This window comes from Xylaria bambusicola (genome assembly GCF_022495145.1).
Source record: "Xylaria bambusicola strain CBS 139988 unplaced genomic scaffold F5B22scaffold_51, whole genome shotgun sequence".
Taxonomy (NCBI): Eukaryota; Fungi; Ascomycota; class Sordariomycetes; order Xylariales; family Xylariaceae; genus Xylaria; species Xylaria bambusicola.
Genome location: NW_025953604.1, coordinates 278,588 through 304,292, shown reverse-complemented (window position 1 = coordinate 304,292; position 25,705 = coordinate 278,588). Strand labels below are relative to the sequence as shown.

Genomic DNA, 25,705 nt, shown 5'->3' with positions numbered 1-25,705 from the left:
GGCTGGCGCCAAGCCCAGCGCACAAAGTACCACCTTCGGTATCTCTCCCGATCTCTGCGTACCCTTCCCCCATGTAGGTACCTTCCTGCGTACCTTCCTGTGTACCTACTTCTGCAGAAACTCAATCTGACTACCCGTACCTGCCCATCCCACCCTCCTCTTACACTACTGCAGTGCCCTGATCAACCCTGATCACGGTCTGCACTAAAAGTCGTTGTCGATCCTCTTCTTCTGCGGTTCCCTTCTTGCGCCCTCCTCGACTCCCTCCCTTCCTCCAAGTTTACTATTGTGAGCATTCTTAAGACGAACCCGCTCCTTTGCACGGCTTAGCAACTCGATCGCCCATCGACGCGTACAGGCTACTCTCAAGTGGTGGGCAAATGAGTCTCTGGTCTGTTGGGCTTGTGCTTGATAGGTAACATCCACTACCGTCATCGGCGCAGAGGAGCGATTCCTCGGCACATCCTTTTCTCTCTTTTATTCTATGGTGGACCTTGGGACCCGAAAAGTCTTGCCATACGTGAAATTGTCAAGTCCCATATCGTGTCACGGCTGCCCAGCATACGTTTAACGTACCGAATGCGCTTGTTCTCATCTGCTCTCATATCACGAGCGGGGAACCCTCCCTCTCCCGCGAAGCATCACGGCCTTGTCGTGAAGCGGAGTCCTTATCTTTCAAAACTCTACGCCTTCGGCTCCAAATTCACACAGCGAGAGATCAATACAATATACTTGTCGAGATGAGGGGTCGTCCGGTAGATCAACTCGTTTACGAGTCCATGTTTCCCAAGCCGCGTTCGACAGACGTGCAAAACTTCCAGTCCCTACTTCATCGGCACCTCATCCTTGAAGTCCGTCAAGAAGTCCACTCGTTTTATGGCCACCTTGATACTCAGGAGGCCAAATACCCAGGTCTCGACTATTGCCATCCCATACATCGGATACGTCTCAGCCGTTGGCCGTGGCACCGCCGCCTATTCCGCGCATTTGACAGTCTCCGCCTGACCAGTGCCGAAATCGCGGGTCTGACAAAGTGGGAGGGTACCAAATGGGCGAAGGACCGCTTCGAACGTGACTCTGGTATCACTATTCGAGACACCGCCGCCGACAACATCTCTCTCTGGGTCGAGCCGGAGCACAGGCCCCAAACTACTGGCGAGATCCCAAGAGCCACCTACCAAGAACCCGAAGAGGAAGAAGATGAGGACGAGGAAGAGGAAGTAATAGATGAGGGAGAGGATATTGAGGAAGATGATGAAGATGAAGAGAATATGGACCTTGAACAGGTCGAAGAGGAAAGCGACGGGGAGTTGGAAAGTATCGGGTTTGCTTTGAACGAACACCTTCGAGAGCGAGCAGCTCGCCAAGAGGCTGGAGAACTGTCGGAACACTACGAGGAGGAGTGGGAGCAGTGGCTGAAGAATGCCATAGACTCTGGCGAGTTCCCATTTCTCACAGATCCAAACCAGCAACCAAGCGACGCAACCCTAATCCCCCAGGCCCTCTTTCCCCCAAATATGTTGAGTGCGGCGAGGGCAGGACGTTGGGAGGTGATACCAGAGTTTCTTCGTGATATCATCCGCCGGACGATCGAGCTGGAGAGGGCGCCGAGAGATGATCCAACGCCCGTCTTGCCAACATCGCGGGCCAGGTCCTCCGAGACCTTCATGGGCGTCGTTTTTGAACGTTTAGATAATTTCCACCGTTCCTACTCGGACATACGATTGCCTACGTCGAGTGGAGATGGTCGCGGCAATGCTACAGAAGTACGACTTCAGCGCACGGCTCAGCCAGGCGCATGAAGTGGCATTGGTTCTACTGGTATGGGTGATATGCGATCAAAGATCTCTCGACCCTTAGTATTATCCGCAAAGAACATCTAATGCATATAACATGTCTCCCACTCAACTTGTTGTAGCTCGAACACGAGCAACTTGTCCGAATTTTGTCCAGATCTTATGATCCCAAGGCAAGCACGCCTACCTCGATGCCCGGCTACCACCCTTCGTCTGCACAACATTGTCGAAACGATGTTATCATGGAGCATACATACTCCTAGACTTTACGAGCTTTTTTATGGTGTAACGAGACAGAAATGTTCCCACCCTTTGAGAATTTTGCCTTGTTTTCCCATCAATACACCCTTACATACCAACCTGCGAATGATTTACATGCAACCCATGCTTTACCTTGCAAGCTTAACACCGCTGGGGACCAACTTGAAGCAACTGGCATTTGTGTGTTGGGGGGGGGGGGGAACTACAGAGTATTAAACTTCCTACCTGGTAGTAGGAATCGCATGTTTTCTTTCGTCTTATTCATCTAGACTTTGTCGGGGATAGGAACAACTTAACGACATCGTATTAGCGACACTTGCTTTTAACAGAGGCTATCGTCCATCCGGCGTTGACTGCATGGGCATAATGAGAATTTCTTCCTAAACGGATATCTGCCATGCTTTCAGCCATGTGACACACCATTGCTCATTGTTTCTGTGACTGTGGTTACCAAAAATGGCATCTACTACCGTAAGACATAGTGATAGGCGGTTGGTGCTTCGTCCCTTGCGCAAAAGATAAGTATTTGTGTGTGTATGGAGCTAATTGAGTCTCCATAGTTTGTAAATGTGCATGTTTCCTAACACTTGTCCCCAACGCCTTGCCTGTTCACTGGTACTTTGCCCCAAAACCGATCATGATATATATATATCCTCATAACCGTAAACCCATCAACACCATAACCATGCTAATCATAACACCAACCCATCATAACACCATACAATTACTGATATATATACACAGGATTACGCGTCATTGTAATGGCTAGACACGTCCCCGCAGCAAACGTCGGCTCGCAGAACCCCGAGGGCGGTTGGTTGAGATACCCGAGCCATGCTTGTACTGTTCTTCCCTCGCTAGTGGTGGTTCTGAGCGACGGTTGCCACTCTTTTGGCGCCCTATATTTCCCTTCTAAGGCTCGAGGTGCGACCACTCGGGGATGGCCTTGATCTGGTTCCACATGTACTTCTCAAGCTTGTTGGCCGACTTCGCGTAGGGCGTGCTCTCGTTGTTGTATTTGCGGCAGTTGTCGAAGATGAGGCGGGCATCTTTGATGAATTCCTCGGGCGTGGTGTACTGGTCGGCTTCGAGCTTGGTCTCCATGGTGGAGAGATCCATCGGCTCTTTGATGACCTCGTAGTAATCGGCCACGTCATCTTTATTGACGGGGTTCAAGAAGGGCCAAGCCGACTGGTGGTTTTGCAGGTCGTTGAGCAGGTGGAGTAGCTGGTTGTAGTTGGGGCCGTGACGAGGTTGGCGCGCTAGTTCGTCCATGTCTGGTGACCAGCCCGACTCACGGATTGCTTCGATGGAGAGAGGGTTGATTGCCGTGACGGCATTCTTCCATTGCTTGGGCGGTTGGTGCACTACGTGTGACTTGGAGAATGCTCTAATCTTAGCGTGGACACACTCCTTCTGTTTCAGCAGCATACGGCCCATTTCGAGATAGCGTACTCGCGGCAGCATCGAGCATTGCATGATGGTACCTCCTTCGTAATCTTTGATGTATCCCATCCAAATGGATTTAGGTAGCGTGATTTCTTTCGTGAACCCTTGTTTCTTGAAGTAGCCAATGGCATAGTTATCGGCGTAGGTGAGGAAATGCATGACGTCGCTCGTGGCTTTCACGTAGTCTTTCAGGTGCGACATAAGGTGCGCGCCATAGCCTTTCACTTGCTGGTCACTACTAATGGCACAGAAGACAATTTCGGCAAACTGGCGGCCCTTGAACGGCCTGTACGTGATACCACCAACTACTTCCAGCGGCTTCTTGACTATTGCTATAGACAAGTGCGTTCGGTCGTAGACGAGTCGAGCGATATAATCCTTCGGCATCTTGGGTAGTTGTTTCTGGAAGATACACTTGAGGCCTGTGAGGATGATAAGGGATTCCCGTTCGTTGTCGTTATTCACCACCCGAAACTCGATCTCGCCGGTTCGTTCTTCGATGACGGCTGGCTAATAGTTGGGGGAACAGGTTAGCAATGTCTTGCGATAGCGTCAAGGAAATTGCGATGAAAGATGCATGAGTCGCTCCAAGGGTCTATTGGAAATAGTGGCAATAGACTTGGTTGCATGACAGGAGCAGAAAGATGAACGGACAACTCTACCTTCTCAGGAAAAGGGATCGGCTTCATAACGGTCTTTGCCTCGGGCTCGTTGAGATCCTCGCTGTGTTTGGCGCGTTTGGAGGCTGTTGGTGACGATGGCTCGTCACTAGCCTTGCGCTTCCCATCTGTGTGGAGGGGAGAGGTTAGCAACGTTGTCGTAGAGGGTACAAGAGACTCATCAAACAATGCAAAGGAAAACTCACTCTCTTCTTTGATGAAACCCATAATGGCTACCTGGGCTTATCAGCGGAACATACGGCGTTGCAGAGAATACATCGACTCATGTAGCGTCGGGCGCAAGATGGGCTGGTTGAGCGGTTCTTGGAGTGAGATCACAAGCATGCGGCGGCGATGCGGCGCGCCAACAGGAAGTCTCATGCTAAAGCGGGTGCTTATGTAACCGACTGCCCAGAGGTCCCTACCTACCGGTACGTGTGTAGGGACTTATAGGCAGGTAACTGGAGGAGTCGGTGGTACTTGTTCCTGCATATGTCTCTGCCGGGAGGATCGTGTACCTCAGTATCATCTGATACCTCCATCGAGTGATCTAAGCCACATTAGGAAATAACCTGATCGAGCCACAGTTGCCAGATGACAACAGGGCAACACCGGGAGCTTCTTTCCAGTTGGAGCTTGACTTGGTGGTTTATGGCAGCAGGCAAGTTGTCGCATCTGCAACATCAAACATCATCAACAACAACCCGAGCTTCAGACCACCATCCGACGTGCTGTTATCCTGCCTGCCTGCTTTCTTTTCAAGCATGGTAATCTAGTTGGTTGACACGAACTCTCCTGATCGAATTGATCATTTCAGAAGTCGGTTAGAACAATTGAACAACAGACAAGTTTCAGCTTCAGCTCTCGTCCATGGATCCCTCATTACATGAACTCTGGCATTCTGCTTCAGGCAGTCCGTTCCAACCTGCAGTAGGAAAGGGAAGCCAGTTCCTCGTCGGTTTTGTTCTTCTGCTTCTCGGCCTTGGCCTAACAGGTGGATTCGCCTTCAGTACGTTATAACGGAGTATGATGCTCGTTTATGCTCATCTGCTAACGAGTTCATCCCAGATCGATCTTTGGTTGGTCTTCCTGTCTACGGTGTTCCAGCTGGATTGGTCATCGCGTGCGTATTAGCTTCCAATATCTATTTGCTCGCCCTTCTCGAATCTAACTGGCAAGCAGATTCGGAACGGTCTACATGTTCTGCGCCGTCGGAGTATACGTCTAAAAAGAAAGAAAGAAAGAACAACAGCTCTCTGAGAGCCATTCGTGGACTGGAGAAAGTGCCACCGTGTACCATAGATCAATTGAGCCGTGCCGAACCTACCGCACAAGTTGTGTTTTCTTTGAGAGTGACCACATCCCCCTCAACTTATCATCATCGAATCTTTTCCATTACGCATTATTCCGGAGATTTTCTTATCCGACCGCCGCCCTCTTATCGTTTGAAATCAGTTCCCCAATGGCGTCTCCCGTGGCTTCCGCTCCAAATCAACCTCTGTTTCGAGCAGTCGCGAGTTCAACGAGGCAGATCTATCAGTTGTTGAAATGCATCAGCTTTGCGCCCAAGGTTGATGTTCAGCTTACGCACTATGGCATTCGATTCGCAGCCGACCATTCTCGCGTCATGCAGGGTAAGTTACACCTATGATTTGTCTCCGTAACTGAGAAAATTGACCAGCCATCACAGGTGTGGCATTTCTTGACCAATCGCTCTTCACTAAATATACTCTTAATTGGCCGGAGGATGCGGAAACGACGCCACGGTTCCAGATGAACCTCTCTGCGTTCTTAGAGGCTCTGCAGATTTTTGGTGCCACTGATGCAGCGGCCAGGGCAGCCAAGACTGATGCAGACGCATATCGTAGCAACCTTCGTAATTATCGTCCAGATGCTTTTAGTCATCAGACCCTCGACATGCCCGGGACATGCTGTCTAGTCTACGAAGAAGATGGGTCACCCCTCGGCGTTATCTTGGAGGAATCGGATATCAAGACGCAATGTGAAATTGCCACATACACACCTGAGTCCCCCGATGATATACCATTTGACAGAGACGATCTTTCTTTCAAGGTTATCATGCAAGCGCGATGGCTCCTAGACAGCCTATCCGAGCTATCGCCTCTGTCACCAGCTAAAATCGCTATTTCTGCCTTACCAAATGCCCCGTATTTGAAACTTGCGAGCGGTGGAGCCATCAGCAGCGCGAGCGTGGATTTTTCAAACGGTCGGGATCTTCTCGAAACTTTCTCCGTGCGAGAACCGTGGATTCAGAGTTTTAAATTCGACCTGGTCAAATCTGCAAGTGAAGCAATGCGCATAGCAACCAAGGTCAGTTTCCGTGGGGATGCGCAGGGTGTCCTAAGCCTACAATTCATGGTAGAAGGGGAGGGTGGTTTGACTAGCTTTCTTGACTTTCGGTTCGTTCCATATATCACACAAGAAGACGAAGATGAGTCTGAATCTGAAAGTGACGAAGGTTATTGAGTATCAGCTATGTTGAATTACATCGTTCGATCACTTTCTTCTCCGCTCGCTGATACTACACCCTATGCAGATTAGATCACGGGCATGTCCGACACCATTGCCCAGCTTAGTATCTCAATCATCACTATTGTTAACTTGTTATTATTTGCGAATACGTGATAGGGATCGATTGCTCCGATCAGCGTACATTGAAGTTGTGTTCAGTGTGCATATTTCACTATATCTGGGTTCTCTCAAGTCCGCTTCTTCACTATTACATCTATATGAGAGACGAAGATACACACAAGTAAATACAAATAAAACAACAACCAACAACCTACACGGCGGTACGCCAAGTCGCATGCTCGGATGCGTTGAAGTTAGTCATCTTAGCTCGTTGATTTCCCTCATCGGCCATTCAGCTAAGCACATATCACTTAATCTTGATCAAAAAAGACTAGACCATCCAGCCCTACGGTGTCTGACCAATGACTGCCTCAAGATCATTTTCAGACCGTTGACTTGGATCTGGAGATCCACGCTTACATAGTACAAGAGCTGTAGGGCACGTGTGACTATAAATAAAGAAATTCGACGGCAGAATGGCAGCCCTGTGCTGTTGACGAAACACACGATGACGATACTAGATACCATATAGTAGTCACTCCCGTGCCTCTCATCGCCTTTTGCTATTCTTCTCTCACTATTGCTATACCCGCCTTGCAACGAGAGCATTAGTATTATCTTGTTCTGCTACCCCCTCTGGTCCATGCTCTCAACTGACCTGGAGAAAAATTACCTCAGCTCGATTTGACAGGAGCCTATCCGTGGGGTTAGCTCAATAGAGCTAATATCATGCGCTATTCTTTAGTGAATGGGGAGAAACAGGGAGTTTGTGTTATGTGGTTAAGAAGTCCACCACATAAGTTGCTAAGCTAAGCATAGTTCCTGGTGTGGTAGGCACCTAACCGTCGCTTATGGCATTAGCTTGATTATAGAGCACCATAGCGCGTACTCTGGTATATCTGTGGGAAGAGAGGCCCGAGATGTTCTTCTTCACAGCCCTTTCCGGTCCTATAGCTCCGCTTACCCCAGCCCTGAGGTGGACCAAGTCAGCATGTCATGATTATCCCGAGGCCGGTCGTCTTGATACGCACCTCCAGCTCTGCTCGTCCTTCACTGGCAGCCACTCGTTCCTACCACTTCTATACAACTTCTACTTTTCAGTTAGCCGTGTTTTGTACTATTGCAACTAGCTGCTCTAATAGTAGTGGCTAAGAAGCCGTGTACAGAAAAGCATGACATCCCTCCGGCTCTAACGCCACGCCATTACGGGATGATGTAGGAAGGAGATGTGTGAAGAGCCCGTAGCGATTGTTCTAGCATCAACTGAACAAGGCCTGATCAGTATTGATCCCACACTACCCGGGGCCAGCAAATCAAGGCCTGAATCGTCTTCAGCTTGATGTGTGTGGCTTATGCCTGTGCCATGTCTCATCCTGTTCTGTACAGGTAAGTCTACCGCGAGCAATCGACGCCCAGCTTTCGCGATCTTACTGTAAGATCGTCTCTCCGGTCACGCGATGTGGCTGGTCTTGTCTTGCTTTACGGACGTTACGACACAGAGTTTCCAGTTCTTTGGTAAAGCTAGACTGAGAGGCGTCCGCATGATTAGGAATGTTCACCCGGTGATCGATTCAATGACGTACGAGTCATGGTAATTCGTGCGTAAGAAGCATTATATTTATCGGACTGGTGTCCCGAATTAGGAGGAACGGCATCTACCATGCAGTCGAATCTCCAGCAACTTTTAGTGTTGAAGTTGGGGTAAAAAAAACAACAAAGCTAGAGGCTCATGATAACTAGTACCTTTGTCTTTACGATTGAACTTTAGTTCATGTGAGACATCTCTTTATATATCTAGATATCCCTATCCCTATCCCACGGACATTCCGAGTCACTTCTGGACGTGTTCCAACCTAATATCGCACTCCTTTTCACTCTTGATCCTCGTCCTCTTTACCGTTCCCCTCAATCTATAATTCACCCACATAATACCTACTCTCGGGGCCATAACTCATTCCTTTTAACAGTTATACCCTGCAATAGCTTGAGCCTATTGCCCGTCCTATCCTTATATACAATCACCAAGCATTTCTATTGTCAGAAACACCTAGGTAGCTAGGTATCATAAAACACATTCGACCTTGCCGTCTTGACTACCCCCCCTGCGAACGTCGACACACGGCATACCCCCACTTCTATCTCCCAATCTCAAACAATGGCTGCATTCTCAGAAGCTCAGGATAGGAAAGAGTCCGCATCAAGCTGGCTCGGTGGGATCCAATCTTGGCTCTCGTCCCTCCTGCAAGGGCGCCGAGATCCCAACACTGACATCCAGCAGGACGAACACAATGCTGTTGAGAAGCAGGTCATCCGCTCGGCGCCGTACGTGCCACAGCACGCCGCCGCGTCGTTCTCGAGGACGGCGACGCCACGGCAGATGAGAAGCCAGAATGAAATATTGTAAAGCGTGTAGCGCGCGAGTAAAAGGCGTCTTGTCTTGGCTTTCCTCCCGCTGAGCTCATCCGCCGGTTCTGCCAATATCCATCCATCTGGACACTATTTGACATTGTCTTTCATGTCATATCTGATCTCATCATCGGCCCCCTATCTTACTCCAATCAGTTGGGAGCGTTAATAAGCTTCGTACAAACCACGGGGGCTAAATGGACACACCCAACACCAACTTTTGCTTGGGGGTTGTTGGGGCGGGAAAGCACATAACGCCACTGCGGCGCACTACCCTCCCACTCCCTCCTCTCTCAAAGACATACATCTATGCCCCCCCAGATTGTTGGTTGGTCGACAGAGATCGTTGAGGTTTTCCAAATCCCGATACCGGTTACAGATGGGTCGTTGGTTGGTAGTGAGGCCATGAGAAGAAACTGATCCGGCACGGCGGAATCCACTCGCACGTGTGCCGGCTGCAGCCTCATCGTTGGCTCAAGTGCCGCACAAAAACAAGAAGCTTACTTAGCTTATCGGCTGACACAACTTGATTCGTGTGCTTGGAAAGTGTAGGCGGCTCGCCGAACCATATCTGAGACGCTGCATATCAATTTTTTTTTTGTTTTTTTACGCCAGGGGTAAGGAATGAATCGGGAGGCGTTGGCACGCTGCGCGCCCAGCGGTGTTTACGCCGCAAACGTTTTCTCTGTAAGGGGGAGGGGGGAAGGAAGGCTCCCAGCTCGAAGGATTCGGCGTGGGCTTCTGGGTAATTTGGTGGCATACCTAAACGGGTCCGGGTCTAGATCGCGAAACGAAATAAACCATTCCGGTGGGTGTACTTGCGGCGTCCTCATCGTTGGACGATTTGACTTTTCTCTCGTACTCGGGGAACTTTGCGCATTCCACTCACGCATGGCGAATTACGATTAAGACGTTGATGCTTGGAACGAACGAACTAACTAACTATACTGATATGATACTTCGCTCGCAATGGGACGATAATAAAACATGATTCTCAATCAGAAGAAGTAGCAGTCGAGTCTCATCCTATTTTGAGATCTACTTATGTATTAAAACTGCCTACTCTGCCGCCACGCATCGCCTTGGTTTCAAACACGTGCGGAGAGGAGCGGTTTTTGTGCATGTAGGCTCTTCCTGAGCGAAGCTCTACCTACCCAATAGGACTAAAACAGATTTCTGCCTTGCAAGCAAACTCGTGCTCGGTAGGTTAGGTCGGATGGCGGTGGTGAATGGCTCGAGATAGGCAATGTGAGATTCGCTTGGAACGTGGACGATGTCACCTGGCGTCTGCTTGCAGATTCCTCGGCTGTTTCAGAGTATGTCCGCATTCAGTCCCATGGGTAGCGAGATTTTGCAGTCGACGACGGATTCAGCTATGGCGGCACAAATACCACGTCGGGTGGGTGAGCGAGAGCGAAACATCTGCAGCGTCGCCGATTCATGAGACATTACACTACGACGCTGGAATGTGAGTATGTAGCTCAGCTCGGAATTTCCCAGCCGTTCGCTCTCTATCATCGCCCTCGACGAACGAATTGAAGCTCTTCAGTTCTGTACAACAGTTTGTTTACAGCTATTTGGTTTACTAGTAGACTGACTGGTCTTAAAGGCGTTGGAATTCCGGTGGCCAATTCGGGAAGGCAAGTACCAATCCGCGATGTATTCCCAGCTACCATCTTTTCTATCGAGTGCTGCAGAAAATAGAAAGGATCGTCAACCACGAGGAAAAGCCCTGGCTCTACCCTGGGCGATTGCACATGGCTGTCGAGGGTTCGCTGATCTAACGAGGGAGACGCATCTGGATATCCACCCAGTACTGTTTTTAGTTTCGGTTAGTTGTTGGCGAGAGGAAGATGCGCTCTCGTGAGGTGAGTATACTGTTCTTGGTTCCGGAGCCGAACATGTCTCGGACGACCTTGCCGCATCATCGTCTGTAGGGAACTTTCTCCCCACTAGGCTAGGGGATTTCTACATCCCTATTTAGAAGGCCAAGACGACCCTGCTGCAAGCCACAGGCAACAGATCCAACGCTTTTTTCGCAACAGTTGTAGGTATCATACCAACAACCCTCAGCAATCGAATTAACCAGCAAGGACTGTTGGGGTTTTCTTGCTCAGGACGAGAAAAGCCGAGTTGAATCAATGGAAACCGAGTGATGACTGTACACCAGCTAGTGAAGTCAGTAGGCACACAATCGTAAGAAGGGGCTAAGGGAGGCTTTGCTCATTGGTGCTGAGAGTCAGCTTGGCAAAGGATCCATCTGGAGTAAGTCTCTGTATTCAGTCAGGCCTTCGATCCCTGCCTGCATGCTACAGTAGGTAACTGTAAGTAAGTAAGTAGGTAAGTAGATAAGTAGATGTCGTGGGGTCTGCGGTATCACTGCATCATGTCATGCCATCTCGCTCCATCGTCGAGATGGGCAGTGCACTGCAGACAGACTCCCCGCAGGGACTGTCTGGGGCGGCCGAGGTCGACGAGGCACAGGAGATAGATGGGTAGGTATTTCCCAATTGGCCGCTTACACGACGATGACGCCAGGCGTTCTGACATCTGTCATCTGTCATCTGGATTATGCTCCCGCCACTGGCTGCCCTTCAAGCCGCCAGAGTCCCTTCGACTAGGGACATTCTTATCATTGACGGCACAGTTTTCTGCTCATGTGATGCCCGTGTACACGTAAGTAGACTCGATGTTGGCTACGTCGTTACAAGTGCTGGCTGGGGCCCAGGGCTACACCCCGCCAGATCGATCAATAAAACCAACGGCTATGAACCGGGTAGTACGGTCGCATAAGGTAGTATAGTATCCTTTAGCAATGCACTCGACTAGATGATTAAGCGCAGAACAACGACAAGGCATACTCAGTCAGTGTCACCTACCTCATGTACGGTATTTTACTGCCATGGTCAGACGCTGCCGTTGTCGTCATACCAGCAGCCCAATGTCATGCTGCGCGAAGGTATATGTAAGTATGTCAAGCCTGCGAGACTGACCACGACCATGTAATATATATGTAATGCGCTAAGGTCAGTCAATGCCGAGTAGTACGTATTCGAGATACGCACCTCGCAACTGGCGGTTGGTTGGGATATTATTACTCTGTACTCGAGAATTGTTGGAAAGCAGGATTTTCCATTGCTGAGTGGGCCTTCAGTCGTCACGGACTGTAGGAATAGGAATGACTGTCTGCGTCACCCACGAGATTCTGGCCCAGCACCTCTCCAGCATCGCATCCTTCCAACACCAAAGGAACTGAAGCGTACCTACTTACACTACTTACTGTAGGTAGACAATCGGTGTTTCTCGTCACCGTGGCCTGATGCGGGTTTGTGCGGGAATTTCTCGGAAGCAACGGGCGGCGTGAACAACAGGCGCCGAGGGAGGTTGGCGACTCGTTCGATTCGCTTGATGTCCGCAAATATCTGCCCCGTACTTGGTCATGTAGATGTATGAAATAACGGTTCTGATCGTATCCATCCATCCATACATATCTACGGTACCTATGCAAATACATGCAGACAAACCAACTATAGTATATTTAGACCGATAGAGGTGTCCTTACTACAGCACTACCTAATATGATAGGTATATACCAAAGTCCACTTGGGGGTTTCATGTTGGTGAGCTCGACGTGGAGATATCTGGCATCGATTGCGTGTCGGAGGGGGTTGCGAGTTCGGCCACATTTGACTTCCCTGGAGCAATCATCGCGATCTACCTACCTCTTACTGTAGTCGCTGCTACGGGAGTTGGCTGCTGAAGAGTCAAGTTGACCAACCATGTACCCTGGACAGAGCTGGACAGAGTCATATTCTCATTGTATATCCCGAATCTTCATCGACTCCCGTCTACCGGTACTCGGTATTCTAATACTATTCTAATAGTATTATTGGCATATACTGGAATAGGTAGCAAAAATGGGCCGATGGGGATATGCCACAGGTGCAGTGTCTGTGCAGTGCATGCTCGCTGTACTTCCAAGTCGGGAGTACCTTGGGAATAAGTGTTTCTATTCTGATATCGCTTGCATTTACTAACCCTAACCCGACTCCTACTACGAGGTAGTACGTTGTACGTATTCTCTGCCGCCATCCACAAACGAAACCTCCATCCCTTCGTCCCTCCACCAAACATATTATGCCGCATCTATGATAGCGATTGGATTGTGTGTTCGATACCTACCTACATAGGTAAGTAGAGTAAAGTAAGTAGAATACCTAGGTAGGTAGGTAGGTAGAATAGGTAGGGACACGGCGTGTGAGTACGCATGTTCTTCCTTCAGGAACATGTGCCAAGTATGCGTAGTATGTATCTTCCTACGTGCCTCCCGCTACCTTACTTACTACCTACAATAAGGTATGTGAGTATGTATGGTATTCCAATGTAAGTAGGTTGGAAGTATGTAGCGAGTCTCACAGTAAGTCACACTTTTTTTCTTTAACGCGTAGGTATTTGTGCAAAGTATTTGCAACCATTCCCGCGCCCACCCGCTTGGGTTCTTCTACCTCGTCAGTACATCGGACCGACACGGGGGCTGCGAGATCTTGGCCCGACCGGAGGGCACCTTTCTACACCTATCATTTCCAATACTTTTTCGCTCGCGCAAACTTGTATCCAGGCTTGCCGCTTCTATACATACCCGCCTTCTTCACAAACCATGTACGAAGTATATGTAGCTGAATGAATTTATTATCCAATACTCTCTCCATTGTTCCCTGTTTTGTTCCCGTCTACCACGCGGTCGCCTCGCACACGCAGCCATGATTGGTCTCCCTCGTTGACAATTACCAGCTAGGCGGGCTGGTGTGACAGATGCTAATCTGGTTACGAGGTGTAATATATTCGACTAGCGTACAATAGCATTACTTATGCCGGGTGTCTCGTGGATACAGCAATGTACATGAATGTAAGGAGTACCTACCTACTACTACAGGATGGAAGCAGGCGAGTACTAACAATAGGGTATTACATATGTAGTGTATTACATAGTACAAAGAGCACGCCTTTTCCGTCTCGACGGGCCAGATCTCCACACCAACATCGGGAGTCAGCTGTTGAATCGCCCTCTCGTACTGTAAGTATCGCCACCATTTCGAGGGAAGAGCGCAAACCCAACCAGTTGCCTACCCCGGCTAGCTGCCTCTCCCCTCCCTCCCCCCAAATATCTCGCGCCCGCCTGTTGTGGTAAGTTAGATGTTGGTTTTGGCCCCTGTCTCTGGAATTGTCAAGGGAGAGTGTAGCGAGCACTATGCACTGTAAGTAGGTAGCATATCTCGCGAAGCTGCCTAGGTAGGTAGGCATTCAGTCTGTCGGGATTCATCGCATTCTTCGATCATATACGTACTACCTAGGCGACGGGTACATTCATAGTAGTAGGCATTCTGCGTAGGCCGGGAAAGCTGGGTAGATTCCAGCAATGGTGTCCGAATGTTGACGTCAAGCCACCCGTGCCCTTCGGCTTTGGGTGTTCAAGCATGTAAGTTCGGTACGGTACACTAACAAAAGACATACGATCTACGCCAAGGTTCGCAAATACTCAGTATCCTTACATACTTAGTTAGGTACATTGTTACTTGTGTACTGTATGTAAGTATGTAGAACTTCGCCGGCAGACGACAAAAATAACAGAACAGGCAGCCCAAAGGGCATTCGCACCCTTGTTCTGCGTGGGAGGCTTGGCTGGGCTGCCCCCCCCCCCGGCCTTCCCGCCCTGCTCCACCGAGCCACGACAGGGCCGCCCCTGTTTGTAGCAAAAGTCAACTCTACCTGCACTCAGCCGGGCAAGGGAGCGTAGGCATCGACTTGTAGTCCAGTCTGTCCAGTCATGTAGGCTTTTGCTGGGGACCGACGTGCAGAGTGTCGATCCATCCATGTCACGTCACGCCCCGTTCGCTCCCAGTCTCTGTGCCGTGGCATGGCAGGCGGAGCAACGGGGTTCAAGCACAAATGCATATACTTACCTACCTACCTACCTGCCTGCCTGCCATGCTGCCCCTGTCGTTGCCTGTCCTCCCTGGCGGCATACTTACATGACCAGCCTCATAATACCCCAGACTAAGTCCATATATGAGATGTCTCTTCCCGAGGTCTACATGTTTGATTACATCCATTTCCCTTGCATAGCGCTGTCATGATGCTTTCTCGATCGGGTCTGAGTATCCGGAAGCTCATACCCAACCGACGGTTGAGCGATGAGGATATTAGTGGAGCCGAACTGAGGAAAGAAGAGAACTCCCTTGTTTCGAGGATAGGTCAAGATGGTGGCGGGAGTATATACGCGGCAAACAGACGATCTAGTCGCAAAAAGCAAGCGCCGGCTCCGATCATAGCCACGAGCCCTCTGACACATTCCGATGTCTTAAGACCGCTACCACCGCTTCCGAGCGAGACACCACGTTCCTCAGCAAGCTCATCCTGTAGATGTGAGCGTCATGCTAGGTGCGATTGTCCATTGTTGAATTCGAGAAGAAGATCGCCGCTCTATACGATATCACCAAAGGAACCCAGAGAAGAAGTCACATTGATCTCTTGCGTCAACAGTAGTGACCCCGATGATTCTCTCACAAATCATATTCCAAGATCTCGGTTTAACTCGTTTAGCGACGCCACCTCAAAAGAAGAGGCGGCTCAAGCTTCGTCCCCTAGAAGAGAGGACAAAGTAGAGACGGTGAAGGATCAGCAACCGGATGGCACTTTATCTCCAGGGCTCCTGAGCGACGTCAGACAATTCATGCAGGAGACCGAAGACGCTTTCAAAACTATCGGTGTTACCCTGTCTGAAGTACCCGTTAACCAAGCTCCCATCTTTCAGACCACAAAGACATACTCTACGGATGTATCTGGCGACATAGAACCTCCGCCACCTACTCCACCCCCAAAGGAAGTTCCAGTATCGCTTTCAAAGAGCCCTCCGGGCAAAGCACCATCCATGTTCAGTTCTTCGCCTAAGAGTCCTCCCAAGGACAACCCCTCTTCACAGGTGCCCAAGAGGAAGCGATCCAAAAAATCCAAGAGAACAAGATCCATGAGGCCTTCACGGAAACCTACGGCGGCGAAACCAGCCGCCAAGAGTGGCCCACGATGGACACTCACAGAAAATGTTTCGGAACTGCTTACGGGCAAGCTGTTCCACAAAATCGAAGTGGATGAGATGCTTACGCCCGACCAGATCGAGGCGTTTAAGCAACAGAGGATAACGAAATTCCAAGTGGACAAAATGGCAGAAGCGCTGGAACAAGAGTTGGCAGGGAGCATACTAGAGCCTTTGCACCTCGACGATTTTCCATCGCCCCCCGGGTCAGCAGATGCCGATGCCCGCATAGAGCTGCCAGCGGAAGAGAAACCCGAGATTGCGTTTTCTGAAGGCGTCATGCAGCGAAACCCCTCATTCGAGAGACAGCATACATCTAGCACCCCTCCCATTCCTGTCCGCCACCGGCCGACGTTTCATAAGACCAATTCATCCCCCAACATACCGTCGAGACACGTAAGGTCTTCGTCGCGTAAAGTAATGACTGAACTTCCCATCATTCCTGAAACGAGCACTACGCCACAGACAGCCGGAGACTTTTACTTCAGTAACGATTCCAACGAGTCCCTGAGTAATTTTTCCGAATACATATATCTTCCATCACCATCATTATCTGCAATCGCACCTACTTTTCAGCATGGACCCATCCGACTATCCAAGTACGACCTATTACCGGCCATGAAATTAAGCCATGACGAGGATCTCGATTGGACAGCATTCCAAATGGCGATCTCTGGCGGCGCTGGCGACCTGTTTTCAGAGAGTGATGACGTGATGCGCCAAAGGGAAGAAGAAGAGGTTGCCGACATCGCCGCGTGGTGGGACTCGTGGCACTTTGAAAGCTCCGGGGAACTCGTCACCACAGAATACGAGGCATCAAGCCCTACGAGTACGCTGTCGGGAGATGAGATCCCGGACCTCTCGTATAGCGAAATCGACAGCGACAACCAGAATAGCCCGCACCTCAAATGGCAGAGTGCGCAACACAGAATCAGCGCGGCGGGTTTACATCTCGATCTCGGGTTTACAAAGGAGAAGAGCCATCTGTCGTCGCAATACTACACAAATGGACCGGGCGGCAATGCGAATGACGACACCTGGCCAAGAGATGGCGAACAGAAACAAGCCGCAATCAACCGTCAGAGTATACAAAGCCTGCCGCCTAGCCCCATGCTAGACTTACGGGTCATTCGCAGCCCTAGCGGCGATGATTTGGACGTCGTGCCCATGGGTTATAATCTGGGGCATGACCTGGGCGACTTCTTGAAATGGGAGGCCGAACACGCCTTTGCGGGCGATTTCAATTCATCGCCCGGACTCATGTAGAAACTACGAACGTCTCTCTCTTGAATGTTTCTTTTATTTTTGAGTGGTTGGTTGGATTGGGAGTAACCGGTCTGGATGTCCGCCACTGATTTCGTTGCGTTTCACTGGTCCGGAGTCAAATATGGGGAATATAATGGAAACGGCGCATGATTAGGTCCCTTGGATAAAGGCGATTGATACCCTCAGCGATGTTTGGCGGCGATAGAGCAAACATCTATAGGCTCCCAAGGCTTTTTTTTTTTTTAACTTACTTGCCTATCTACCTACCTACCTTGTACTACATCTTTATAGATACTTAGGTAGCTACCACGCTCATGCCGAGTGAAAATAAAAAATAAAAACCACGATTCTACATACGCATTGAATCACGAAGTCTTTTTCTCCAGTATGACAACGACAACGCTATCTGCCTGCCGAGGTGCTTATACCTAAGTAAGCACCGTCGGTAGTGACTTGTTCACGGCAGTACAAACAAACCTCTAGCCACGGAATCACCGTGGCGTCAGAAGACGCAAGTGGAACAACGGGCTGCCAGAGTTGTTAGGTCCAATGGTCATGATAGCGCCATCAGGCTCCCAAGCACAGGGATGGACGTGGGCAGCGAAAAAACTCTATCTCGTATCCTGTCCGTCGGACGACCGTTAATGCGCGCTGAAACCTTCAGAGAAAAGGGTACAAAGATTGTTCTGGCGACCTAGGTAGGTAGCACTCAGCAATCAATCAATCAATCAATCAATCACCATTTGCCCATCGCCGCAAGTCCCCGAGGGGTCCGTCGACCGGGTTGTTTCACCGGATTCGTAAGTGAGGGAGGGAGGGAGAGAGCCTGGGGGGTTTAGATAGGTATCGTCGGGTTACATGCCCGTGTAGGTACTTAGTAATGCCCCGCGCTCACTCGCCTCTTGCCCGTCGCTTTTTGCCGCTCTCTCTCTCTCTCTTGCGCTCCCTTTTGGCTTTTCCAAACATGTGAAAACTGCCCTGTATCTTGAGTACGATGCACAGACGATTAATTCTTCTTCTGTGTATTCTAGGTACCTAGGTACTCACTGTATCACTGATAGATAGATGGATACACGTGCAGGCAGTGCCAGGCCTACATGTAGATGTAGGTAGGTTAGGCTGTGCAGGTACCTAAGTACATATTTACAGGTAATTATCCACTGAGTAAGCCAGCCAAGCTAGCGCCCGCGGCAGCTATCTCCACCTAAATGGACGCCAGTATCTGCCAGTAAATACCCGGTCCGGGTTGCACTACCGACGGTGGACAGTGGGTACTTAGGTAAGTAGCTGTTCAGGCCTCGACCGACAAGACGATCCCGACCCAGCTCTGCGGCAGGCAGGCAACGGCAAGGCAGAAGAAAGATCGACAATTGATTGACAAACGGCCTGACATGAGGCTAACATATGTCTACCAGAGTCTACATACGTCCAGACTAGGTACGTCTTAGGTACCTAATCCGTCAGCTACAAAGTAACGGCGGGTGACTGGACTGTTGTGGCATTTCAGCAGGCAACAGGTACTTACCTCCCTTCCTCTTCTTCTTCATGGCACCGCCATCGTCACATTCACCTTCGCACTCGCAACGCCAGAGCGAGCTCACTCCGGCTGTGATTCCGAAGCTCCCTTGTCCTACATACTACGTGCTTAGTAGCATGTACCCGTCATGGGTACCGTAGCTTGACAATCTGTCAGGTGTAGTATTCAAGGCCGCGGAAGAGTACTGGTACCCTAGCATGGCTGCAGCTATGCAATGCAAAGGGATGGATGTACTGTAAGCAAACGCACTGCACTGGCGGTAGTGTAACAACGCGGACCAGGTTAGTCGAGAGGCGAATCATCACCGACGAGGAGGAATGGCAATGAACGAAAGAGGGCCAGCTGAGAAACAACTGTTTTATAGGATGCAGCCCCTGTACACGAGCCTATTTTATGCATGCAGGTCATCATCATCTGGAGATAGATGAAGAGGCAGTGCTCAATATCAATGCAAATGTGTACCGTTATGGTCCTTCTACTAAGTAGGTATGTAGATCTTGATGACTCCTCTGCTCGCAAGAGTCCTTTCCGCTGATTTCGGAGCCACTCCTTGATAGGGCACGATTGCTCTAGGGCTACCTAGCCAATTGCCTCTCGTGAGCATCAATCACAGCAACGAGATCGAGCCTCCTTATACCGCGTGGAGTTTGGATCTTTACCCGCGGGTCAAACGCTGTATCATGTAGTCCCTACGCTAGAGTTGCTTAGCCATGAGATTTCATGCACACTTGTGAGTTGAAGCTAGGTGAACAGAATTCAGTACCTAGTCAAGGCTGACTGCTTGTCCGTTCAGCAAATATCTTCATGCGCTCGTGAATGATGCTGGACTTATCTTCATATCGATTGGCTCATAAAAATTTATCAAGCATACAACATACTTGATGTCTATAGGAATATTTCGATATACAGTATCGCCACCAGGAGAGGAAGGTGTGTATAAGGCAAAGAATACTAAACTACTACCATTCACACTTATTTGCTATGTGGTGTTGAAGTCCAGCTTTGGAAAAAAGGGGTTCATTGGTATCAGGAACTACTGAAACCAAGTACCGCTGTGGCGTCTTGAGTGCATTTTGGCGGGTAACTTCAAAAAGCAGCCAGGCCATGCGATATTCTTCTCACGACACCTAGACAAGACCAACAACACCAGATGTCACTACCAAAACCGCCCTCAACAATACGCAAATACAGCTCGATCCTGGTTTCCAACTTAAACAATCAAAAGTGAGCAAGTTTAAGGTTAAAAAGAAAGGCCACGTCTACCCTCTCCCCAAAATCCCCCCAGCCAAAAGCTGCCACAGTTCAGGAACACCACTTGCAGATGAGGTCGCATAAGGTTGGTCGCATTGATCCTCCAGCTTCCCATGTTCTGCTACGATAACAAGCGAGACCAGTGGACTTTCTGTTGTCCACTCACCCCAACAGCAAGGCTCAATGATGAGACAGTCTCCCGCTGATCGATCTTGTTATCAACTCATGCTCTTCCGTTTAAGGAGACCTTCTCCCCGCCACGATCTTGGTGGGGAAGTCATCGCAGCTTGTATCGAGATACACGTTTTCGGCTGCGTACCCTGCCCTAGGTATGTACATGTTCCTCCCACCAGCACGGCGGTCGCGACAACAACCCGGTGCTGTCTGGCGTAAGCGAAACTCTATGCAAGAACAACCCCAACAACGCTGGCGAAATCCGGACTGTCCACGAAATCCGCTCTTCTTGATAGTATCACGCTTATCAACAGATTTTGATCGTGGCAGTTTATGATCATTGACCGCAAGCAATGTCCACTGCCAATGGCGTTTACTTGGGCATTGCTCTGGCTCCTCTCACTGGGAAGGCTAATGGCCATGCATCAGCCCTACGATGATTCTATGCTCACCCTTACGTCTGCCGGGGCACCGGATCCACACATTAATAGCTTCTGTGGCCGCTATTATTTCGTGAGTTGGGGTGCAAGAGTGGCTAGCGACTGCGACTGGCTAACAGATCTCTAGACATACACAGCAGGTGATCGGATCGAGATCTGGTCCTCGAGCAGTCTTGTGGACATAGAAACATCTGCTGATAGACATCTCATCTGGTACGTTATTACCAAGGACAACGATAAAGATTCCATCCTATCAACACACACCTATGCTTCGAAACCATAGCTAAATTGGCATCTAGGAAACCGCCACATGGAACAAACCACTCAGCCCATTTATGGGCTCCAGAGCTCCATTCCCTTCGTGAACGATGGTACATTTACTATGCCGCAGCCGATCCGAAGCAAGGCAGAAAAAGTCACCGAATGTACGTATTAGGAGGGCCGCCGGCGACCGAGGACCCGTGTTCGGAACAATGGGAGTTTCTGGGGCCAATACGCGAGATGCCGGACCAGTGGGCAATAGACGGAACAGTGTTCGAATTAGAGGACCAGCTATATCTAGCATATTCGGGCTGGCCACTCAACAGCAGCGAGCTGTACCACCCTGGTTCCGAGTACGTTAGATATGAGTATGGATACCCGGCACAGCACAATATTGGCAGCATCAACGACGACGAGCATCGCAGCTGCCACAAAAATACGAGTAGTAGTAAAGGTAATGCGACCACAGGGGCTGATACCTCAGGGTTCAAGCAGTACCTCTTCTTGATAAAACTGAACGACCCCTGGACCGCCGGCAGCAATCCTGCCGTACTTAGCATACCGCGTCAGTCGTGGGAAGTCACGCATGACAGCAACGGCGCCCACGCTATCAACGAAGGGCCGCAATGGCTCTCGTCGCCCGACGGGCGGTGGCGAGGGCTCGTGTACTCGTGTGCTGGGTCCTGGACGCATGAGTACAAGATGGCAACACTCAAGTACCGCGGCGGCGAGCCGCTCGACCCATCGTCCTGGCAGAAGTCCAAAGCTCCGCTCCTGCAGACGCACAAGCACTCGGGCTCAGGACCCTTCGGGCCAGGCCACGGCAGCTTCCTGGACGTTGGTGAGGGGGAAGTGATTGCCGTATATCATGCCACAGACGGACCAAGCGACGGGTGGCAGAATAGGCGAGCGCGCGTCCAGCGAGTCACATTTACAGGAGAGGGGCCTTACATGGGGAAGTCGTTTGGCGTGGATGGACCTACCAAAGGGGGAGGATTACTTGCTAGAATCAAGGCGAGGATGACTAGAGAGAAGAGAAGTAGACCAGCTGAGACGGGGGGCTTGAGGGCCTTCTTGGAGGCTCGGCAGAAAGAAAATCAAGCTAAAGCGAGCGAGATGTAGACCGTTACAGGGGAAGCATTGGATGCGATTTATCTTGTTTTATCATGTTAGGGTTGATCCCTATATTAAATTATGTCATTCTACACTATACTCGTCTCTTTCTTTGTATTTAATTCCTCTCTTTCCTTTGCCGAATCGTACTGATCTGTCTTCAAATTTCCCCATTCACAGCCCATGAACAGTTTTCGTTGTAGGAACATGACACACGCATCCAATAATACATGTAATAGAGGACCAATAGACATCAGATTCATCGCCGACCACGTAAATACGACCTACCTAAAAAAACTACAATATCGAATACGGACGCCTGACTAAGTCGTCTGCAAGCCGGAACGTGCCTTTGCCGATCGCTTCTTACCAACCGTTAGGAAACCCAGCATGCCGCAGCAACCAATACAATATCCAAATGCACCCTTGAATAAATTGATCTAAGGGACTATGCTGAAAAAAATCACCTACATACATACATACGTATTATCAGCTAGACGAGCGTCTAAGCAAGCACCATTGGCTATACCAGCGTTACGCGCATAGCCGAGGGGCCTGCAGGCGAGGGTTATATGCCGATGGGGGATATTGGTTCAACAACCCACCGCCACCACGCCAAGAAAGCGCCGAACACATCAATACATACTATATCTCGTATTTACTTTCTATCCCAGCTGACTGGAGCATACTTACACTACCTACCCAGCTTTCTTACGGAAAGGCTGTGTGAGACGCTCTCCAAACTGGGAAAGTATTGGGCATCTTAGTCGTTCTGCTTACTGGAGTAGGTACTACTACGGTACTGTAAGGAAAATCAAATTTGATTAGGTATTCATGTCTCTGCTTCTTTTGCGGCTGGGAATGATTTGTTGAGATCAATCAATGCGTGCTGTAGGTATGTAGATACCTAGATAGGATGCGCTGATGTGACGGCAGCGTTCCATCGCATTCTCGATGGGTGCGTGCGTGCGGCATGTCGTTCGGGTAGGTACGTGGACAGACAGACAGAACGAGCCATTGATTAAACTTGGGTATGCCGTACTTCGTAGGCATACATACCATAATGCTTGTTTTCGGATTAGGCAATACCTACCTACTTAGGTGTCTACTTGGATATTTTTAGCACAGTTTACTTCCCGTCACTTAGCCACGCGCGTCATCTCATGGCCAGCTTGAATGCGGCCGGCTCAGCCGCACATTTTGAGTTGAGTTGAACGGGCGGGATGTGGATGGGTAGGTAATACCTACCTACACACATACATACATGCATACATACATACCGTACTTCCATCGGATATATGTGGCGCAGAATATGTAATCTAGATGGAATGGTTATTACGAGATATAGCAGGGCGCATTTGGTTTCACAGCCGCTGTTGGGTAGGCGGTTTCGAAAGAACGTCAACTATAGTAACATGATAACAAGGGGTGAGGAATCAGGGTTTAGAATGAAGGATACTCATAATATGGGAATCTGCTGGGTCTGCGGAGGTCTCTGGCTATCAGGTCCCACGGTGGCTGACTTGACTCTCTCTATATTACCATTGGTATAGCCTTTGCTAAACTCCAAAGCCAGCGAGTACGTCTCGTGCTAGTGGAGCCTGTATAACCTCACTTGGCTTGTCGTATGTCTTCCTCGGGGAAAGTGATTATGCGTCATCAACTAGCCTGATGGTCCGTGCTCGCGTCGTTACGAGTATCTGATGATGATAATGTATGATTAAACACGTAGCTAGAGGTATAACTAGTCGGAGCCTGGGAGTGCGAGGCTCGTGCTGATTGTGATAACTCATCCGATGGCTGATCTCAAGAATTCTGCTCTTAGAACTTCATGTGTATCGCAATTCCAGATAGTTATACTGTTATCATAGAAAAGTAAAATAGATTTATTAGGAATTCGTTGTTTTGTTAGGTCTAATAGTACTCTATTGTTACGGAACGACATAAGGAGTGCAGTACTATGCCATTGCGCTACTAAAAGGTAACGACGAGTTATTAAGTCGAGGGCTTGACGTCTCTGCACTCATTATATAGTACTGTATTATAACAGTACCCCTTACTTTAAATATAATAAACCTAATTATATATAAAAAAATGTATATCTAACTAAAGGTAATATATATAATTAATACTTAAAAACCCCTATAGTAATTTTTTAATTATATAAATAAGTTAAATTTTCCACTTTTGAAAACTATGTTAAGGGTTGTTTATACGAGGGGTTCCTAATCCCTTTACGAATAGAATATAGCTGCCCAATTATGGAATCGAATACGTAACCGTATAACTTGATAAATTGTTACGGAATGATATAAGGAGTGCAGTACTATACCATTGTACTATTAAAAGGTAACGACAAGTTATTAAGTCGAGGGCTTAACATCTTTACATTCATTGTATAGTACTATATTATGATATTAATGATATAATTATGTATAAGTGGTTATGTATATATATCAAAGACATCTTTTTATGCTTAGGTCTAGTATACTAGTATACTATTAATAACATTGGAATTGGTACAGTGGTCTAAGGAAAATAGAGTAGAGTTGAAAAATAATGTTTTCCGTTGCATTGTGCACACCACTGTTTAAACAATACCCCTGTTAAAATTAATAACTTTGGGGTATTAGTTCGATTTCTATGTTTACATGTAGCGCCTTACTTCTAGTTAAATAGCTATGAAAATTCTAATAAGCATTAGGTTCTATTAACACTGCCTTGATCAATCTTTGGTATTACTTTGAAATCGACATCGAACCTCGTATTATATCCTCTCGAGGGATCTTATTGTGTAGAATAACACATATAGAATGATGTCGATGTTTGGTAATATGTCCCAGGTTGATACATAGCCATTATAACCCGACTCTGGGGATACTGAGGCAATTCGCTATATTGTCCTCACAACGAAATTCTCATAAAAGATAGTTCGAAACCTATTGTCATGGCGAACCTTTGCAACGCTTGAGGTATGGAGCATCAGTGAAGACAAGCATTAGCAAGCTCAACACATATATTGCCACCAAGTACATGAGTCAGTTGTTAGCTTATGTTCTACACAGCCCGCTCGCTCCTTGTATAGTTGTTGGTTATACATGGCGCAAGGGGTGATTGACTGTCTCTGTATCTAGAAGTAGACGTGGTTTGGTCCGTGATGACTTAAATGTTTCGAGGAGAGAAATCTCTACATTTTGGATATTGAGAAGAAGAATGCCATCTGAGCCTCGATGAAATTCTGTACATAATGAAAAGAGCAGGGGAGTAAAAGATCCAAACATGGTCGAGTATCCAGGATATCTCTCAAGTACTGAGATGGCTTTATACAGCAATGAAAAGACTACAATACAACTCCGGCGTGTAGTTATTGTATATTAATATAGGTAGTTGGCAACACGGATGAAATAAAA

The 25,705-nt window shown here is 48.8% G+C and overlaps 5 protein-coding genes across 5 annotated transcripts; 4 read left to right on the top strand and 1 right to left on the bottom strand.

Moving 5' to 3' along the window:
- Positions 1–587: 587 nt before the first annotated feature.
- F5B22DRAFT_430974 (uncharacterized protein) lies at positions 588–1,840 on the top strand. Its single transcript, XM_047971752.1, has one exon. It carries the CDS (start codon positions 741–743, stop codon positions 1,800–1,802), a length of 1,062 nt encoding a protein of 353 aa, XP_047827203.1. The 5' UTR covers positions 588–740; the 3' UTR covers positions 1,803–1,840.
- Positions 1,841–2,508: 668 nt separating this feature from the next.
- Positions 2,509–5,028, bottom strand: F5B22DRAFT_431078 (uncharacterized protein). Its single transcript, XM_047971753.1, has 3 exons — positions 4,372–5,028; positions 4,169–4,293; positions 2,509–4,016 (listed from the first exon to the last, which is right to left on the bottom strand). Exons 1-3 carry the CDS (start codon positions 4,391–4,393, stop codon positions 2,970–2,972), a joined length of 1,194 nt encoding a protein of 397 aa, XP_047827202.1. The 5' UTR covers positions 4,394–5,028; the 3' UTR covers positions 2,509–2,969.
- Positions 5,029–5,035: 7 nt separating this feature from the next.
- On the top strand, positions 5,036–6,652 carry F5B22DRAFT_638928 (DNA repair exonuclease-like protein; the record flags this gene model as incomplete). The annotated part of the gene is made up of 4 exons (XM_047977660.1): positions 5,036–5,174; positions 5,234–5,288; positions 5,621–5,799; positions 5,856–6,652. 4 exons carry the CDS (start codon positions 5,036–5,038, stop codon positions 6,650–6,652), a joined length of 1,170 nt encoding a protein of 389 aa, XP_047827201.1.
- Positions 6,653–14,917: 8,265 nt separating this feature from the next.
- Positions 14,918–17,884, top strand: F5B22DRAFT_622100 (uncharacterized protein). Its single transcript, XM_047975929.1, has one exon. It carries the CDS (start codon positions 15,294–15,296, stop codon positions 17,517–17,519), a length of 2,226 nt encoding a protein of 741 aa, XP_047827200.1. The 5' UTR covers positions 14,918–15,293; the 3' UTR covers positions 17,520–17,884.
- A 2,963-nt stretch (positions 17,885–20,847) lies between these two features.
- Positions 20,848–22,304, top strand: F5B22DRAFT_650279 (glycoside hydrolase family 43 protein; the record flags this gene model as incomplete). The annotated part of the gene is made up of 3 exons (XM_047979291.1): positions 20,848–20,994; positions 21,049–21,134; positions 21,221–22,304. The coding sequence occupies 3 exons, from the start codon at positions 20,848–20,850 to the stop codon at positions 22,302–22,304; spliced, it is 1,317 nt and encodes a 438-aa protein (XP_047827199.1).
- Positions 22,305–25,705: the final 3,401 nt, after the last annotated feature.